The following is a 20,814-nucleotide window of genomic DNA, read 5'->3' as shown; positions in this document are numbered from 1 at the left end:
TTTACTGTCTGCCCCTCCTCCTCCTCCTCATCCACAGTTTCGGATTCAGAGGTATGACTGGAGGAAGGAGCATCTTGACCTTCTTCCCTACGCAGTCTCCCTATCTCCTCGTCCAGTTTGGCCTCACCCAAAGCCTCAGAGTTATTCTGACCTCCTTCTGAGCCAGTGTCTGGAGTGGGACCCCGAGCTACCCCTGGCACCTGGGCATTCTCAAGGGCCCTCTCCAACCTGCGCTTCTCCTCTCGCCTCCGCATAGAGGGGGTCTTATGTTTTTCCTTCACTGGCTTTGGTGCCCCCTCTCCTCCACTGGTCCCCTCCCCCGCTGGGGCAACTGTTAGGCTTTCCCCAGACGGGGCGGTCACAGCATTAGAGAACGAGCGCGGACACCGGCTGAACGGGTGACCTAAGTCACCACACAAGTTACACCGAATCTGCCCACAGGTGGCCGCCAGGTGACCCACCCCACAGCAGAGGGCGCATATCTGCTGAGTGCAGTTGGCACTAAAGTGGTTTGGGTCACCACACCTGTGACACAGCTTCGGCTGCCCCTGGTAGAAGATCTGAATTCCGTCGCGTCCCAGGAAGGCGGCCGAAGGAATGTGGGTGACAGTGTTCCCGGAACGCCTGAGACGGACGGAAAACGTCCAGGCCCCAGACCATATATTGTGCTCATCAAAGTTTTTCCGGGGGATGTCCGTCACCTCCCCGTACCTGCCCAGCCAGGTCATAATGTCATAACAAGAAAGTGACTCGTTACGGGTCAAAACGGTCACTTTCTTTACCATACTCTGGCGAGATACCGCTTTTACAGCGAAATCTCGCCATCCGGGCTCGTTTTTCACCAGCTCATAATTAGACCAGAAGAGATCTAGTCCCTCCGGCCTAACAAAGCTGACGTCAAACTCAGAGGAGCCGAAAGGGTGGATCAGGGCAAAGATGTCCCTAGCCCTGAAACCCATCTGGAAGAGAAGCTCCACCACTTTGCCCCTTTGGGGGCACGCATCTTCGCCTTTCCAGACCAGACGGGCCACATTCCTGCGACCTACCTCCTGCCCGGGTGTCTGGAGGGACCATACAGTCTCCCCATTTCTCTGTCGGAATGCTCCCAGACCATGTCTCTCCACCCAGAAAGATAGGTCCATCTCCTTTCCCTCTACCTGGAGCGTCCTTTCTCCTCTCTTTAGTGCCTCCAGGAGGCGCCGTTGCAACTGACCGTCACCAGATACAGGAGGTAAAGATCCCACTGAACCCCCGGCCGCCACGCTGGCATAACTCCTGGCGACCGAGGGGGCAGCCGGACCAGACCCTGTCCCTACGGCCCCACCTAAACCACCTGCACTGCCACAAACGTCACTATTATACACACCACTACTACTCCTCTCATTCACTCCACTATCACTCCTCCCATCTGCACCACTCCCACTCATTCCACTACCACCCCGCCCATTCACTCCACTACCACTCCTCCCATCCGCACCACCACCACCACTCCTCCCATTCAATCCACCACCACCACTCACTCCACTACCACTCCTCCCATCTGCATCACTGCCACCCCGCCCATTCACTCCACTACCACTCCTCCCATCTGCACCACTACCACTCCTCCCATCCGCACCACCACCACCACTCCTCCCATTCAATCCACCACCACCACTCACTCCACTACCACTCCTCCCATCTGCATCACTGCCACCCCGCCCATTCACTCCACTACCACTCCTCCCATCTGCACCACTACCACTCCTCCTATTCACTCCATTACCACTCCTCACATTCACTCCACCATCACTCCCACATACACTCCTTTCATCCACAGCACTACTACTCCCATCATTCACACACCTTGTAGTGACATTGCTTTTGGTTTTATTAGCAGTGTTTTTGGGATCAGCCGCTGCTTCACCCACTACCTCTGGGCTGGCCAGGACATGCTTTAGCTGGATCTCTGTCGGCGATGCTGATTCCTCCTCCATGTGGGATGTCACCGCAGACATCACATCCCGAGGCCGAGGCTGCCCCTCCAAGCGCACCTCTGCCCCTCCACCTGCCACTGACTTGCAGGGACCCTCCTCCCTCACAGGGGAAATCCCTACAGCGTCCATGCCACACACTGCGCCTGACTGCACGGGATCAGCAGCGGGTCCCGGTGCCTGGACACTCCCCCCCCTCTCAGGGGAGTGCCCTGCAGAGCTGATAACAATGCCAGGGACACCCACCATTAACCCATCCTGCTCTTCCCTACCAGCAGGATGCGTGACTGTAGCACCCACGGCCATGTTGGATGCAGCACTGTACCCCCCGTGCTGGTCCCGTTCCACAGCAGAAACTGGATCTGGCAGGGTGGGGGGCCCAGCAGTCTGAACCAACTTCTCAGGTGGCCCAGACTGCTGGATAGGGGAGAAAACAAACATGACTTGCTCCTCAGCCTTTTTCTTCCTCCTGTTCTTTTTCTTCCTTTTATTCTCCTCAGGGCCCAGGTCCTGGCCAAAACTGAAATTTTCCAGACGGGTGGGTGACTCCTGCATCACTATGGCCCGCAGGAGCCCCCCACCGACTGGGCCGCTGTCACCACCATCACTACTGTCGCTTTCCTCTGAGGTGGTTGGTAAGGCGACTTGAGCAGGGTTAATATATTCTGCACTTGGGGTGACAGAGGTCTTAGGGGTACACGGGGTATCACACACATCCCCCTCACTCTCATCACCCTCACTGCCGCCATCTCCCTCACCACCTTCCTCCATCTTCTCCTCTGTATCACACAGGTGTTCTTCCTCCCCCTGGCTATCCTCTTCCTCCTTCACAGGGGTCCGCATGATTTTATAGCGGTCCTCGTTTTTTAATTTTTCTTTAAACATACCCGCTCCCTCTATGATCTGCATTCGGGCTCTCACCACCTCCTGCTCCTCTGCCTTCAGCTCGCACACTCTAGCAGCAAACTTAGCCCTCATAGCCTTGGCAGAGTTATCTGTCTGGTAGCGGGCAAACTTCAGATCCTCCCTTAACACTTTCAGCTTCTTTCCCAGCTGTTCGTATTCCACCAGCTTTGCCTGCATGCGGGATCCAAACGTGGCAAGCGACTCCCTGGGTCCCTTCACCCCCCATTGCTGGGGTTCCGTAACATTAGAAACAGTCCCTGAAGACACAACAGTTATCTTCCTACCGTATGCCTTGCGGTTTCCAGCGATGGACGGGGGAGTGGGCTCCACATTACTGCGGAGCCTGCTGGATCTTCTGACCCCGTCCTTGGAATCGGCCGTAACTCTCTCACTCCCACCCCCCGCCGGCCTAGTACGGGAGGTGGAAGGCCGTGGGTCCATAGCAGGAGGCTCTTCCCAGGAGTCTGCCACCCTCCTGGGGAAAAGGTTGCTGGAAAAAACTCCTTCTCTCCTCTCTCTCTGGACAACTCTGGAAGTGAGACACACCCAACAGCTGCTGTGTTCCACAGGAAGTGCTCTCTGCTGACACCTCTGTCCATGTCAGGAACTGTCCAGAGTACAAGCAAATCCCCATAGAAAACCTATCCTGCTATTGACAGTTTCTGAGAGGGACAGAGGTGTCAGCAGAGAGCACTGTGGTCAGACTGGAAAGAACTACATAACTTCCCCTGTAATATACAGCAGCTGATAAGTACTGGAAGGATAACCATTTTTAAATCTGTTTAACTTTTTGGCACCAGTTGATTTAAAAAAAAAAAAAAAAAAAAATGTTTTCCACTGGAGTACCCGGTGAGGAACTGAAACACAAGTATATAAGTAAGATGCATAAAGTGTCCATATAGAATGAGAAACAAACTTTAATTACTTAGAACTAGAAATCCCATAAAAAATGCCAAGTTCTTATATTGTGGTGGAAACTGTCAGCATGATAGAGCAATTGGTGATAGGAACTTTACAGAGCTCCTGCTGATCCAGGAAGGAGTGAAGAGATTGTAGAGTGATGCTTCACTCTTTGTGCAACAACAGAACTGTTTTCCAAATAGTATGTCTCAAGTTGTTGCAAAATTTCAACTCCCAGCTTGGCCAGACAGCCATAGGCTGTCTGGGCATGCTGGGAGTTGTAGTTTTGCAACAGCTAACAGCCACAGTGTTTGGAAAACACTGCTTTAAAGGCACCAATATCTTAAAGGAGAACTCCAGACCATAAAAATTGTCCCCCATACTGCTGGTGTGAGGTGGTTTTTTGCGCCCCCGTAGATCCATGCGTCCGCTCCTCCCCCAGCTCTCCGAACATTTCCGAAGCTAGAACTGGGGGAGGGCAGAAAAAGGGCAAGGAGAAAGTTCACGCCCCCTCCCTCATCTCCCTGAGCTCGGCTGCTGAACGCAGATCTCTACGGCCACGCCCCCTCCCTGAGGACATAGATCTCCACGGCAGGTCCCCTCCCTCATGACATAGAGCAGTGCTCCCAATGAGCTCTATGTATAAAGGGGGACATACTGTACGGGCTGAATGTCCCCCTTTACACATAGAGCTCAGTATGTCTCCCTTTAGCTTGTGCAGTCTTTAGCTCGTACATTATGTCCTCCTTTGTCCCCCTTTAGCCTGTAGCCCGTGCAATATGTCCCCCTTTGAGGGGACCTGCCGTGGAGATCTGCTGGGGGAGATGAGGGAGGGGATCTGCCGTGGAGATCTATGTCCTCGGGGAGGGGGCGTGCCGTAGAGATCTGCGTCCAGCAGCCGAGCTCAGGGAGGGGAGATGAGGGAGGGGGCGTAAACTTTCTCCTTCCCCTTGCTCTGCCCTCCCCCAGTTCTAGCTTCGGAAATGTTCGGAGAGCTGGGGGAGGTGCGGACGCATGGATCTACGGGGGCGCAAAAAACCACCTCACACCGGCAGTAAAAAATAAAGATGTACATACCTTCCTCCGCTCCCCCGGGGCGTCCGGTAACCGGCTCCAGTCTCCGCCGCAATCCACTTCCTGGTTGCCGGTGGTCGGATGAATCAGCCAATCACCAGCCGCAGGCAGCACAGTCCGACTCGGCCGGCGATAGGCTGAGCGGCAGTGTGACGTTTTTGGCCCCGGCCGCAGGTGCCGGTGTAGTGAAGAATTTTGTGTCCTGAAGCGTTTTCACACTGCCGCTTAGCCTATAGCAGTTGGACTCCGCTGCGGCTGGTGATTGGCTGATTCATCCGGCAACCAGGAAGTGGATTGCGGCGGAGACCAGAGCCGGTTACCGGAGGCCCTGGGGGAGCGGAGGAAGGTATGTACATCTTTATTTTTTTATTGCCGGCACTATGGGGGACAGTTTTTATGGTCTGGAGTTCTCCTTTAAGGTGGTGGGTTTTCATGGTGGGGGTTCTAGTTGTCTAGGCTGGATTGTCTCCATTTCTCAGCTGGGAGCAGGACTAGCTATGTACAATGTATCAGTCTGGAATCCAGGCTGTTTAGCTCACAGAGCATTGTCTAGACTGGATACAATTGTCTCCACTTCTCAGCTGAGAGCAGGACTAGCTATGTACAATATCAGTCTGGAGTCCAGGCTGTTTAGCTCACAGAGCATTGTCTAGACTCGATACAATTGTCTCCACTTCTCAGCTGAGATCAGGACTAGCTATGCACAATGTATCAGTCTGGAGTCCAGGATGTTTAGCTCACAGGGTATTGTCTAGACTGGATACAATTGTCTCCACTTCTCAGCTGAGATCAGGACTAGCTATGCACAATGTATCAGTCTGGAGTCCAGGCTGTTTAGCTCACAGAGCATTGTCTAGACTGGATACAATTGTCTCCACTTCTCAGCTGAGATCAGGACTAGCTATGCACAATGTATCAGTCTGGAGTCCAGGATGTTTAGCTCACAGAGCATTGTCCAGACTGGATACAATTGTCTCCACTTCTCAGCTGAGAGCAGGACTAGCTATGTACAATGTATCAGTCTGGAGTCCAGGATGTTTAGCTCACAGAGCATTGTTTAGACTGGATACAACTATATCTACTTCCCAGCTAAGAGTAGGACTAGCTATGTTGAGGTATACTCCCTCTTAATGTAGATAAGAGTTCTTATTCACTGATATTATCAAAATTTTCTAAACATTGAAGAACAGTATGTTGGAAAGTTGTAGAATTTTTCAATTTTAACATTTTTTTTAAAGGGGTACTCCCGTGGAAAACTTTTTTTATTTTTTTTAAATCAACTGGTGCCAGAAAGTTAAACAGATTTGTACATGACATCTATTAAAAAAAATCTTAATCCTTCCAGTACTTTATAGGGGCTGTATACTACAGAGGAAATGGTTTTCTTTTTGGATTTCTCTTCTGTCATGACCACAGTGCTCTCTGCTGACCTCTCTGTCCATTTTAGGAACTGACCAGAGCAGCATATGTTTGCTATGGGGATTTTCTCCTGCTCTGAACAAATCCTAAAATGGACAGAGGTGTCAGCAGAGAGCACTGTGGTCATGACAGAAGAGAAATCCAAAAAGAAAACCATTTCCTCTGTAGTATACAGCCCCTAAAATGTACTGAAAGGATTAAGATTTTTTAATAGAAGTAATTTACAAATCTGTTTAACTTTCTGGCACCATTTTATTAAAAAAAAAAAAAAAATTCCACGGGAGTACCCCTTTAACAGTCCAAAATGAACATGTCCAGTTTATATCAAGTGCAGTTTGAATGTTGCAGAATGTTGATGTGATATACAAACTGCACCCAGAAGGAAAATTTCATTATACAATTCAGAAATAATATTCATAAATATTAAATGTTCTTTTTTTCTTAAAATAAAAGGAATTGCGAAGCTTTGGACAAATGTCGCAGTGGAGTGCACAGAAGGTAGGGGATGATTCCTGCATGTTCTGGCTTTAGAACATATATATTGCATGAAAAAAACTAAAATCATACAAGTTGTTCCCCTTCCCTCGGTGATGGGGAGTGGTCTGTCTGGTGGTGGTATTTTCTGTTCATGTGACATGATGTAAAATAGAAGGGGGAGCATTGAAGATGAGAAGAACTCTACAAAACTGTAGGAAGTCAGACACAGTGAAGACACAAGGTCCAGGGGTTTCGATGTCAGTGCTACAACCTTTATTAATAATGGCATCATGAACCAAGGGGAGTGAAGGGGTGGGCATTTTGGGAGTACCCGACAGGTGTTCGGCAGGGCTTAAACTCCCACTCTTGGCTTTAAAATGTTGGTAGCTATGTAGCTGATGCATCAATGATAACCACTGTGAGATTCAGATACAGGACTGTATGTAGAGCCCATGATGCTTTAGGCACTTTGAGTGCTGACACCTATCCCCCCCCTCAACCCCCACTTATTTTAGACAGGCTCCAAATACCGAGTGCCGATCTTGGTGATCAACACTCATTTGTTGTTCTCTTGTGGCTCTTTAAATTCATCCTTTTTGCCCAAATCTTGCACAGCCAGACACTAAATAGTAATTTACTACACTGCTCAAAAAAATTAAGGGAACACTAAGATAACACATCCCAGATCTGAATGAATGAACTAATCGTACGAAATACTTTCATCTTTACATAGTTGAATGTGCTGACAACAAAATCACACAAAAATTATCAATGATAATCAAATTAATCAACCCATGGAGGTCTGGATATGGAGTCACACTCAAAATCAAAGTGGAAAACCACACTACAGGATGATCCAACTTTATGCAATGTCCTTAAAACAAGTCAAAATGAGGCTCAGTAGGGTGTGTGGCCTCCACGTGCCCGTATGACCTCCCTACAAAGCCTGGGCATGCTCCTGATGAGGTAGCGGATGGTCTCCTGAGGGATGTCCTCCCAAACCTGGACTAAAGCATTTGCCAACTCCTGGACATTGGTGGATGGAGCGAAACATGATGTCCCAGATGTGCTCAATCGGATTCAGGTCTGGGGTACGGGTGGGCCAGTCCATAGCATCAATGCCTTTTTCTTGCAGGAACTGCTGACACACTCCAGCCACATGATGTCTAGAATTGTCTTGCATTAGGACCAACCGCACCAGCATATGGTCTCACAAGGGGTCTGAGGATTTCATCTCACTACCTAATGGCAGTCAAGCTACCTCTGGCAAGCACATGGAGGGCTGTGCGGCCCCCCAAAGAAATGCCACCCCACTCCATTACTGATCCACCGCCAAATCGGTCATGCTGGAGGATGTTGCAGGCAGCAGAACGTTCTCCACGGCGTCTCAAGACTCTGTTACATCTGTCACATGTGCTCAGTGTGAACCTGCTTTCATCTGTGAAGAGCACAGGGCACCAGTGGCAAATTTGCCAATCTTGGTGTTCTCTGGCAAATGCTAAATGTCCTGCATGATGTTGGGCTGTAAGCATAACCCCCACCTATGGATGTCGGGCCCTCATACCACCCTCATGGAGTCTGTTTCTGACCGTTTGACTGGACACATGCACATTTGTGGCCTGCTGGAGGTCATTTTGCAGGGCTCTGGCAGTGCTCATCCTGCTCCTCCTTGCACAAAGGCGGAGGTAGTGGTCCTGCTTCTGGGTTGTTGCTCTCCTATGGCCTCCTCCACATCTACTGATATACTGGCCTGTCTCCTGGTAGCGCCTCTATGCTCTGGACACTACGCTGACAGACACAGCAAACCATCTTGCCACAGCTCGCATTGATGTGCCATCCTGTATGAGCTGCACTACCTGAGCCACTTGTGTGGGTTGTAGACTCCGTCTCATGCTAACACTAGAGTGAAAGCACCGCCAGCATTCAAAAATGACCAAAACATCAGCCAGGAAGCATAGGAACTGAGAAATGGTCTGCGGTCACCACCTGCAGAACCATTCCTTTATTGGGGGTGACTTGCTAATTGCTTATAATTTCCACCTGTTGTCTGTTCCATTTGCACAACAGCATGTGAAATTGATTGTCAATCAGTGTTGCTTCCTGAGTGGACAGTGTGATTTCAGATGTGTGATTGACTTGGAGTTACATTGTGTTGTTAAAGTGTTCCCTTAATTTTTTTGAGCAGTGTATATAAATCACTGCTTATTGTACCCCCTTACCCACTGGGCTGAGTGCAGCCCAGCAAGCAGAGGGTTAAATGGTGATGCACAGCATACTCACTTAAAGTGCTGTGGTCTAGGGCAATTGATCCCTTATCCAAAGGATAGGGGATAAGTATCTGATCAAGGGGACCGACCACTGGGACCCCCCGCGATCTCCTGCCCGGAACCCAGCTCTCCTCATGCACGGAGTGGTGGTCAACAAGCCCCCTCCATGCATGGAAGCCAGACAGGGCCCATTAACATACCACTGAAGTACGCACCACCTGTCCATCCATCCGATCCCCCTCCAGAAAGTGCCTTACCTCTTTAATGGGTGACAGGGCTCCAGTCCTTGCCTAGGAACAGCCACAGTCTTGTGGGGTGACATCTTCCCAGCACCAGTGGACAGTGGGTGGCAGCTTCTGTGACTGTAGGAGCAGAAAGCAGAAACGGTACATGCCTGCATACCCAATGGGCAACACATGTAGGACAGTGTGAAAAAAACTCATAGGCGCCACCCTAGTGGCAAATATAGCTCTGGGTATATACAGAATTTTTTTTCCAGGGGATTCATATAATGATGGGTGTGCTTGCATCCTGACACAATACAAAACCAGGGTCCGGGGTCATGGAATAGAGAAAAAGGTCTTATTTGGCTGCACCCTAGTATTAGCCATATTTATATACTGTTTGCATAGATATCAAACACATACAAGAATGCTCGTGCATTTTCAGTGTCAAGATACAGCTATGCGGCAAGCAACAAGCTGAAGGTGCGGGGAGCGAGAGCCGTAGCTCACAGGTGCAGGGGGCGTACCACAGAGCGACTAGTTTCGCGTCAACAACGTCGTTGTTGAAACTAGTCGTTCTGTGGTACGCCCCCTGCACCTGTGAGCTCCGGCTCTCGCTCCCCGCACCTTCAGCTTGTTGCTTGCCGCATAGCTGTATCTTGACACTGAAAATGAAGTACTTTGTGGCAAATTTCATATACGGGTGAGTGCAGCTTTATTTCTACTTGCTTCTTCTCATGTAATGCCATACAGTACCTGTATAAAGATAACCATACTCACATTGTACATATTTTGGCCTTATCAAAACCTCTGCAGAGAAAGAGTGGAGCAGCTGCCAATAGCAACTATTCAGATTGCTTCTTTCAATCTGATTTGTTATTATGGGCAACAGCACCACACTTTCTCTGCACAGGTTTTGATAAATCTCCTCAAAGAGTATCAAGTAAGTGCCATAGTAACCCCATAGTGCCATACTCTGCCTACATAGAGCCTTATAGGGAGCCATAGTGCCATCCTCAGTGAGCATAGGAAAACTTGTGCAGAGGAAAAGTTGACCAGTTGTCCATAGCAACCAATCAGATCGCTTCTTTCATTTTTCAGAGGCCTTGGTAAGAATGTAAGAAGCAATCTGATTGGTTGCTATGGGCAACTGGTCAACTTTTCCTCTTCACAGGTTTTGATAAATATCCTTAATAGTGCCATACTCTGCCCACGAGAAGCATCATAGTAAGCCATTGTGTCATCCTCTGCCACATAGAGCCTTTACAGTGAGCAATAGTTCTATACTTTGGCCACTTCAGGGTACGTTCACATGGGCGGATTTCTTTGCAGGTTTTCTGCTGCGTATTTGAAAGGGGACTCTTCCCGGCTGTCCGCAACAGATTTTCTGCGGCAGAATTTACGCTGCGGAAAATCCGCCGCAATCCCCATTGAAGTCAGTAGGGACTGTGGTGTATTTTCCGCAGCATACATTTTACGCGGAAAATCTATTGCGGACAGCCGAGAAGAGCCCGCCCACTTTCAAATACGCAGCAGAAAACCCGCAAAAAAATCTGCCTGTGTGAACGTACCCTTAAGCCTTATAGTGAACGCATAGTGCCATACTGTGCCCCTGTAGTGTCATACAGTAAGTCATAGTGCCACACTCCACCCACATACTGCATTATAGTGAACACACAGCACCATATTGATGCATTCAAGGAGTACTCCAGCGTTTTAACACTTATCCCCTGTCCACAGGATAGGGGATAATTGTCTGATCACAGGAGGACCGACCGCAGGGACCCACACGATCTCCTGTACAGCACCCACCTCTCCTCGTGTACGGGGTGGGGGTCGACGAGGCCCCGTTCATGCATCTCTATGGTAGCATCGGATCTTCAACCCTGCTCCATGCCCGCAAAGAGCCGGGGTACGCCTTTTGCTTAATGGAGTACCCCTTTAAGCAAACTGAAGAACAAATGAAAAATTGCTAGAAATAATAAAGAAGACATTAGTCCTATATTTGTGTTGCCCTGTTATGGATATGCCTGATTTGCATATATGGTAATTATGGTCCAGAATGGTGCAAAGATGAATTCCCTGTCCATCTTGGTAATTTTCTCTCTGTCAATAGCCATAGGGAGGTGATGGGTTTTGTTGCATGGTGACATTTGCTCTTTGTACATGTATTTAATCCTTGACATATTGGAAATCGATTTTTCCTAATCAGGTCCTGGATTTCAGATTCTTATTACACATCTTTGGCAACAGCGCCACCCTAAGACCGGAAGTGTAACAACAAAAAATGTTATATTATTTTATTAAGGATCGTTTCCTTCTATGAAAAACAAATCCAAGCCAAAAATAAGACTCTCTATCTTCCTTTGCAAATAAAATCCTATTTAGCCTTGCCTTATACAGCAGTGCTTCCCAACCAGGGTTCCTCCAGCTGTTGTAAAACTAAAACTCCCAGCATGCCTGGACCGACAAACAACAGCTGGAGACACATTATTTGGGAAACACTGTAAGGATTCATCTTCATGCAGCGTAAAATGTGTGGAATGTCCGCCTGGTAAACACTGGCGGACATTTTGCACATTTGAAAGTCTGGCGGGCACTAGGGCTGCTTGGAAATGCGTCATCTCATAGACGGCAATGCATTTTGAAGTGAAATCTGCAGAAAGAATAAAGATGTCTATCCTGTCTGCGGACATCAGAATCAGGATTTCCCCTGCAGAAGATCCACGGCAATTCCACCATGTGAACAGTGCAGCAGAATACGTTTAAAATTAATGGGACTCTGCTGGAGCGGAATGTGCGTGCCGAATATTCCGGTGGACTTTCTGCCATGTGAACATACCCCAAGGGTAGGGTCACACATGCCGTATTTTGCTGCATATTTTCTGCAGCTGATTTTGCTGCCCATTGACTTCAATGGATAGGAAAATACACAGCAGCAAATATGCAGAAAAATGTGACATGCTTGTACAGTGTCTGGGAAAGCTGGGTGACAACGGATAAGTCCACAACTCCCATGGCACTTGCGTTGGTTAGCTATCACAATATTGCTCCAGATATCTTCTGTTATGTTGTTAACCATGTGATCACCATTCCCCTAGAGGTTGTCATCCGGTTTTTCAAGAGTCTTAAAAATGTGCCTGTGTAAGCATAAGTGCCATCAGGAATCTGGAAAAGCTGTTTACACTCTCTAATTACATGCAGAGCTGCATTTGGTATTCTGTTAGTATCCTCCAATCACATTCAGCGCTGCTGTCAAAATGCTGTTTGTATCCTCTAATCACATCAAGAACTGCATTCAGAATACCGTTAGTGTCCTCTAACCACATGCAGAATGCTGTTAGTATCCTCCAATCACCTCCAGAGCTGCAGTCAGAATGCCGTTAGTATCCTCTAATCACATGTAGAATGCTGTTAGTATCCTCCAATCACCTCCAGAGCTGCATTCAGTATCCTCCAATCACATGCAGAATGCTGTTAGTATCCTCCAATCACCTCCAGAGCTGCATTCAGTATCTTTAATCACATGCAGAATGCTGTTAGTATCCTCTAATCACCTCCAGAGCTGCATTCAGTATCCTCCAATCACATGCAGAATGCTGTTAGTATCCTCCAATCACCTCCAGAGCTGCAGTCAGAATGCCGTTAGTATCCTCTAATCACATGTAGAATGCTGTTAGTATCCTCCAATCACCTCCAGAGCTGCATTCAGTATCCTCCAATCACATGCAAAATGCTGTTAGTATCCTCCAATCACCTCCAGAGCTGCATTCAGTATCTCCAATCACATGCAGAATGCTGTTAGTATCCTCTAATCACCTCCAGAGCTGCATTCAGTATCCTCCAATCACATGCAGAATGCTGTTAGTATCCTCCAATCACCTCCAGAGCTGCATTCAGAATGCTGTTAGTATCCTCCAATCACCTCCACAGCTGCATTCAGTATCCCAAATCACATGCAGAATGCTGTTAGTATCCTCCAATCACCTCCAGAGCTGCATTCAGTATCCTCCAATCACATGCAGAATGCTGTTAATATCCTCTAATCACCTCCAGAGCTGCATTCATAATGCTGTTAGTATCCTCCAATCACCTCCAGAGCTGCATTCAGTATCCTCCAATCACATGCAGAATGCTGTTAGTATCCTCTAATCACCTCCAGAGCTGCATTTAGTATCCTCCAATCACATGCAGAATGCTGTTAGTATCCTCCAATCACCTCCAGAGCTGCATTTAGTATCCTCCAATCACCTCCAGAGCTGCATTCAGTATCCCCAATCACATGCAGAACGCTGTTAGTATCCTCCAATCACCTCCAGAGCTGCATTCAGTATCCCCAATCACATGCAGAATGCTGTTAGTATCCTCCAATCACCTCCAGAGCTGCATTTATAATGCTGTTAGTGTCCTCCAATCACCTCCAGAGCTGCATTTAGTATCCTCCAATCACCTCCAGAGCTGCATTCAGTATCCCCAATCACATGCAGAATGCTTTTAGTATCCTCCAATCACCTCCAGAGCTGCATTCAGTATCTCCAATCACATGGAGAATGCTGTTAGTATCCTCCAGTCACCTCCAGAGCTGCATTCACTATCCTCCAATCACATGCATAATGCTGTTAGTATCCTCCAATCACCTCCAGAGCTGCATTCAGTATCTCCAATCACATGCAGAATGCTGTTAGTATCCTCCAATCACCTCCAGAGCTGCATTCAGAATGCTGTTAGTATCGTCCAATCACCTCCAGAGCTGCATTTAGTATCCTCCAATCACCTCCAGAGCTGCATTCAGTATCTCCAATCACACGCAGAATGCTGTTAGTATCCTCCAATCACCTCCAGAGCTGCATTCAGTATCTCCAATCACACGCAGAATGCTGTTAGTATCCTCCAATCACCTCCAGAGCTGCATTCAGTATCCTCCAATCACATACAGAATTCTGTTAGTATCCTCCAATCACCTCCAGAGCTGCATTCAGAATGCTGTTAGTACCCTCCAATCATATGCAGAATGCTGTTAGTATCCTCTAATCGACTGTTTCCCAACCATGGCACCTCCAGCTGTTGCAAAACTACAACTCCCAGCATGCCCGGACAGCCTTTGGCTGTCCGGGCATGCTGGGAGTTGTAGTTTCGCAACAGCTGGATGTGCCCTGGTTGGAAAACGCTGCTCTAATCACATCCAGAGCTGAATTCAGAATGCTATTCGTTTCTTCTATATGTCCTTTGTTAGTTCAATGTCTATATACAGCAGTGTTCCCTATCCTGTGGCTCTCCAGCTGTTGCAAAACGACAACGCCCGTCATGCTCTGACAGCCTGCGTCTAATGGGAGTTGTAGTTTTGTAACAGTTCGGGAACCATGGTATATAAAGCGCATCTTTTGATTGTTGTATGCTGGGAAACCACAATTGCTGCAATGCACTGCAATAGAATATTATTATTGATTTTATTATTTTTATTTTTTTTATTTCATAATATTTCTTATTATTATGTTTTGGGCTTTTTATAACAATACATTCATCACTTTATTTTAGATGAATTGAGCGGCATAATCGACAAAGGTAGGTTGCGGTTTGTGCTCTTTGGAATCTTTAATGTGTTTGATTTTAGTTTAATTTATCTATATTTAATAATTTTTTTTTGTTTATTTCCAATTTTTTAAGTTTCACCAGAGGCAGCTATATTGGAGATACGGTAATGTCTGTATAGGCCAGTGTTTCCCAACCAGTGTGTCTCCAGCTGTTGCAAAACTACAACCCCCAGCATACCTGGGTGGCAAAAGGCTGTTCGGGCATGTTGGGTGTTGTAGTTTTGCAACAGCCGGAGGTGCAATGATCAAGAATAGAGATGAGCGAATTTACAGTAAATTTGATTCGTCACGAACTTCTCGGCTCGGTAGTTGATGACTTATCCTGCATAAATTAGTTCAGCTTTCCGGTGCTCCCGAGGGCTGGAAAAGGTGGATACAGTCCTAGGAGACTCTTTCCTAGGAATGTATCCACCTTTTCCAGCCCACCGGAGCACCTGAAGGCTGAACTAATCTATGCAGGAAAAGTAATCAACTGCCGAGCCGAGAAGTTCGTGACGAATCGAATTTACTGTAAATTCGCTCATCTCTAATCAAGAACACTGGTCTATACAGAAAAGCAGGGTGTGTGCTTTATGGCAGCTGCAAAGAATAGGAGAGAGGAAGGCCATTATTACAGCCAGAGATCAGGGAGCTGAATATAGATCCTTATCTATCTGTATTTCTTTATTGATTCATGTTGCTTTTATAGCATCAACATATTCACATTGGTCTCTGACCCCAGTGGGGCTCAAAATCTTATTTTTTAGCTGCCTTAAAGGGGTATTCCAGGAAAAAAACTTTTTGATATATATCAACTGGCTCCAGAAAGTTAAACAGATTTGTAAATTACTTCTATTAAAAAATCTTAATCCTTTCAGTACTTATGAGCTTCTGAAGTTAAGGTTGTTCTTTTCTGTCTAAGTGCTCTCTGATGACACCTGTCTCGGGAAACGCCCAGTTTAGAAGAGGTTTGCTATGGGGATTTGCTTCTAAACTGGGCGTTTCCCGAGACAGGTGTCATCAGAGAGGATTTAGACAGAAAAGAACAACCTTAACTTCAGAAGCTCATAAGTACAGAAAGAATTAAGATTTTTTAATAGAAGTAATTTACAAATCTGTTTAACTTTCTGGAGCCAGTTGATATATAAAAAAATATAAAAAGTTTTTTCCTGGAATACCCCTTTAAGGTAGGGCCAGCCCTGGAAGGGACACCTACAGTTACCAAGCTACACTTCCAACAGTATAGCAGAGCTTTATGTAAAGGGGTACTCCATATTTTTTTTTTCTAAATTCATTGGTGCCAGAAAGTTATACAGATTTGTAAATTACTATTATTTAAAAATCTTAATCCTTCCAGTACTTATAAGCTGCTGAATGCTCCACAGGAAGTTGTGTAGATCTTTCCAGCCTGACCACAGTGCTCTCTGCTGACACCACTGTCTCTCGCATGACTAAGGGGGCCCGCCCCTGAAACGCCGTCGCGTCCGAGGTGTTGAGCAGATGGAAGATCTGAGCTCTGTGTCTGGTATCAAGCTTTTCTCCACTTTGTAAAAGTATATCTATGTCTATCGAAGTATGAAAAATAAATACCTGACGTTTTGGAAACGATCTACTGAACCGTGAGTCACTACCCTGTTGGGTCTGTTAACTGGACTGAGTAATTTAATACTGTCTCACCCATTGTGTACATGGTAATTTGATCTTAACCTGTTCAGGACCCATGACGTATGCATACGCCATCACACCCTGGGTCTTAAGGACCCATGACGTATGCATACGTCATGTCTTTTCCTGGTCTCCGCCGCTCACCCGGCGGAGATCGGAAGCGGATCCCTGCTGAAATCCTTCAGCAGGGATCCAGGGCAAACGCCGAGGGGGGCCATGTATGCCCCCCATGTCGGCGATCGACGCAAATCGCAAGGGAAATCGCCCTTGCGATCTGCGGCGATACCGGGCTGATCGGGTCTCTGGGACCCGACCGCCCGGTAATTTTGCATGATCCCCGCTGTCACAGACAGCCAGGACCATGCTAAAGAATAGGAGCGAGGTGGCAAGCCTGCCACCTCCTCCTATACCCTGCGATCTGTCGGTAAGTTAATCGCAGGAGGGGGGGCGGTTACTTCCTCCCGTCCTGCCCGGCCCCTGAAAGTCCGGAGAGGACGGGAGGAAGACCGGAGGACGCGGCGGGGGACGGGGGAGTGCTGGGGACCGGCCCCGGTACTTACCTCGTCCCTGAAGACCCGGATCCCGGCGGGGAAGATGGCGGCGGCGGCGACAGGTGAGTAGTTCTTCAGCCGCGGTCGGGCCCTTTACAGCAATGCACGTCGCCGTAAAGCGACATGCAGTGCTGTATTGGGACCCTATATACTACAACTCCCAGCATGCCCAGACAGCCCTTGGCGTCTGGGCATGCTGGGAGTTGCAGTTTTGCAACATCTGGAGGACTACAGTTTGGAGACCACTGTGCCCTTCCAGATGTTGCAAAACTACACATCCTCAGCATGCCCTTACTGTCCAGGCATGCTGGGAGTTGTAGTGCTGTAACATCTGGCCCTTCAGATGTTGCAGAACTACAACTCCCAGCATGCCTGGACAGTTTTGGCATACTGGGAGTTGTAGTTTTGCAACATCTGGAAGGGCACAGATTGGGAACCACTGTATTAGTGGTCTGCAAACTGTAGTCCTCCAGATGTTGCAAACTACAACTCCAAGCATGCTGGGAGTTGTAGTTCGGCAACATCTGGCTCTAAAGATGTTGCCGAACTACTACTCCCAGCATGCCTGAGAATGTTTGGGAGTTGTGGTTTTGCAACAACTGGAGGCACACTGGTTGGGAAACATTGTCTGTTTCCTAACTCAGTGTTTCCCAACCCGTGTGCCTCCAGCTGTTGCAAAACTATAACTACCAGCATGCACTGATAGACTGTGCATGCTGGGAGTTGTAGTTTTGCAACAGCTGGAGGTCCCCCCCTGTGAATGTACAGGGTACTTTCACATGGGCAGGGGCTTACAGTGAGTATCAGGCTGCAAGTTTGCGATGCAGCAAATTTTGCGCGGCAGCTCAAACTCGCAGCGGGAAAATCGCTGTAACCCCCCCGCCCATGTGACTGTACCCTAAAAACACTACACTACACTACACTAACACAAAATAAAATAAAAAGTAAAAAACACTACATATACACATACCCCTACACAGCCCCCCTCCCCTCCCCAATAAAAATGAAAAACGTCTGGTACGCCACTGTTTTCAAAATGGAGCCTCCAGCTGTTGCAAAACAACAACTCCCAGTATTGCTGGACAGCCGTTGACTGTCCAAGCATGCTGGGAGTTTTGCAACAGCTGGAGGCACCCTGTTTGGGAATCACTGGCGTAGAATACCCCTAAGTCCACCCCAATGCAAATCCCTAATTCAGGCCTCAAATGCACATGGCACTCTCACTTCGGAGCCCTGTCGTATTTCAAGGCAACAGTTTAGGGTCACATACGGGGTATCGCCGTACTCGGGAGAAATTGCCTTACAAATTTTGGGGGGCTTATTCTCCTTTCACCCCTTATGAAAAGGTGAAATTGGGGTCTACACCAGCATGTTAGTGTAAAAAAAAAAATTTTTTTACACTAACATGCTGGTGTTGCCCTATACTTTTCATTTTGACAAGAGGTAAAAGGGAAAAAAGCCCCCCACAATTTGTAATGCAACTTCTCCCGACTACGGAGATACCCCATATGTGGGCGCAAAGTGCTCTGGGGGCGCACAACAAGGCTCAGAAGGGAGAGTGCACCATGTACATTTGAGGTGATTTGCACAGGGGTGGCTGATTGTTACAGCGGTTTTGACAAACGCAAAAAAAAAAAAAACCCATATGTGACCCCATTTCGGAAACTACACCCCTCACGGAATGTAATGAGAGGTGCAGTGAGAATTTACACCCCACTGGTGTCTGACAGATCTTTGGAACAGTGGGCTGCGCAAATTAAAAATTTTGTACAGCCCACTGTTCCAAAGATCTGACAGACACCAGTGGGGGGGGGGGTAAATGCTCATTGTACCCCTTGTTACGTTCCTCAAGGGGTCTAGTTTCCAAAATGGTATGCCATGTGGGGGTTATTTTGCTGTCCTGGCACCATTTAGGCTTCCTAAATGCGACATGCCCCCGAGCAAAATTTGCTCTCAAAAAGCCAAATATGACTCCTTCTCTTCTGAGCATTGTAGTTTGCCCATAGTGCACTTCATGTCAACTTATGGGGTACCTCCATACTCAGAAGAGATGGGGTTACAAATTTTGGGGGCTATTTTCTGCTATTAACCCTTGCAAAAATGTGAAATTTGGGGGGAAGCACACATTTTATTGAAATTTTTTTAATTTTTTTTTACATATGCAAAAGTCGTGAAACCTGTGGGGTATTACCTGTGGGGTATTAAGGCTCACTTTATTCCTTGTTACGTTCCTCAAGGGGTCTAGTTTCCAAAATGGTATGCCATGTGGGTATTTTTTGCTGTTCTGGCACCATAGGGGCTTCCTATATGGGACATGCCCCCCAAAAACCATTTCAGAAAAACGTACGCTCCAAAATCCCCTTGTCGCTCCTTCCCTTCTGAGCCCTCTACTGCGCCCGCTGAACACTTTACATAGACATATGAGGTATGTGCTTAGTCGAGAGAAATTGGGCTACAAATAGAAGTATACATTTTCTCCTTTTACCCCTTGTAAAAATTCAAAAATTGGGTCTACAAGAACATGCGAGTGTAAAAAATGGAAATTGTGAATTTTCTCCTTCACTTTGCTGCTATTCCTGTGAAACACCTAAAGGGTTAAAATGCTGACTGAATGTCATTTTGAATATTTTGGGGGGTGCAGTTTTTATAATGGGGTCATTTGTGGGGTATTTCTAAGATGAAGACCCTTCAAATCCACTTCAAACCTGAACTGGTCCCTGAAAAATTGTGATTTTGGAAATTTTGTGAAAAATTGGAAAATTGCTGCTGAACTTTGAAGCCCTCTGGTGTCTTCCAAAAGTAAAAACTCGTCAATTTTATGATGCAAACATAAAGTAGACATATTGTATATGTGAATAAAATAAAATAATATTTGGAATATCCATTTTTATTACAAGCAGAGAGCTTCAAAGTTAGAAAAATGCTAAATTTTCAAATTTTTCATCAAAGTTTGGGATTTTTCACCAAGAAAGGATGCAAGTTACCAAAAATTTTTACCACTAAGTTAAAGTAGAATATGTCACGATAAAACAATCTCGGAATCAGAATGATAACTTAAAGCATTCCAGAGTTATTAATGTTTAAAGTGACAGTGGTCAGATGTGCAAAAAATGGCCGGGTCCTAAGGTGTAAAATGGCTGGGTCCTTAAGGGGTTAAAGGGGTACTCCGGTGAAAACCTTTTTTCTTTTAAATCAACTGGTGGCAGAAAGTTAAACATATTTGTAAATTATTTCTATTAAAAAATCTTAATCCTTCCTGTACTTATTAGCTGCTGAATACTACAGAGGAAATTATTTTCTTTTTGGAATGCTCTCTGATGACATCACGAGCACAGTGCTCTCTGCTGATGTTATTATAATAATAATAATGCTTTATTTATTGTTGTCCTTAGTGGGATTTGAACCCAAGTCCCCAGCACTGCAAGGCAGCAGTGCTAACTACGGAGCCACCATGCTGCCCTTAGCATACATCTGCTATGCATGGTTGCTAAAATGGACAGAGATGTCAGCAGAGAGCACTGTGTTTGTGATGTCATCAGTGTTCCAAAAAGAAAGGAATTTCCTCTGTAGCATTCAGCAGCTAATAAGTATTGGAAGGATTAAGATTTTTTAATAGAAGTAATTTACAAATATGTTTAACTTTCTGCCACCAGTTGATTTAAAAGAAAAAAGGTTTTCACCGGAGTACCCCTGTAAGGGAGGTGTTGAGCTCCCATGTTGGACTTTTGGATCTAATTGATCAGACTTGCAGACATTTCAAGTGTGTGTATTGACACCACTGTCTGTCA

At 46.9% G+C, this 20,814-nt stretch overlaps 2 protein-coding genes across 7 annotated transcripts in view; one reads left to right on the top strand and one right to left on the bottom strand.

Annotated features, from left to right (window-relative positions):
- The window catches only part of MALT1 (MALT1 paracaspase), a 134,202-nt gene that overhangs the window by 74,108 nt on the left and 39,280 nt on the right, over positions 1-20,814 (top strand). For 3 of the 4 annotated variants that reach the window (XM_056544420.1, XM_056544438.1, XM_056544446.1), the window contains exons 7-8: positions 6,726-6,770; positions 14,776-14,802. In XM_056544420.1, coding sequence (XP_056400395.1) covers positions 6,726-6,770; positions 14,776-14,802 — 72 coding nt within the window. The remainder of the gene's footprint in view (positions 1-6,725; positions 6,771-14,775; positions 14,803-20,814) is intronic. The other variant, XM_056544430.1, reaches the window with a different exon arrangement.
- Positions 1-20,814, bottom strand: part of ALPK2 (alpha kinase 2) — a 281,066-nt gene that overhangs the window by 239,495 nt on the left and 20,757 nt on the right. For all 3 annotated transcript variants that reach the window (XR_008848519.1, XM_056544329.1, XM_056544340.1), the window contains one exon: positions 9,274-9,378. The gene's annotated coding sequence lies outside the window, so the exon portion shown is untranslated. The remainder of the gene's footprint in view (positions 1-9,273; positions 9,379-20,814) is intronic.

The sequence above is a fragment of the Hyla sarda genome, chromosome 1 (genome assembly GCF_029499605.1).
Source record: "Hyla sarda isolate aHylSar1 chromosome 1, aHylSar1.hap1, whole genome shotgun sequence".
Lineage (NCBI taxonomy): Eukaryota > Metazoa > Chordata > Amphibia > Anura > Hylidae > Hyla > Hyla sarda.
Note: the sequence above shows the minus strand (reverse complement) of the source record. Positions and strands in the feature narration are given on the sequence as shown.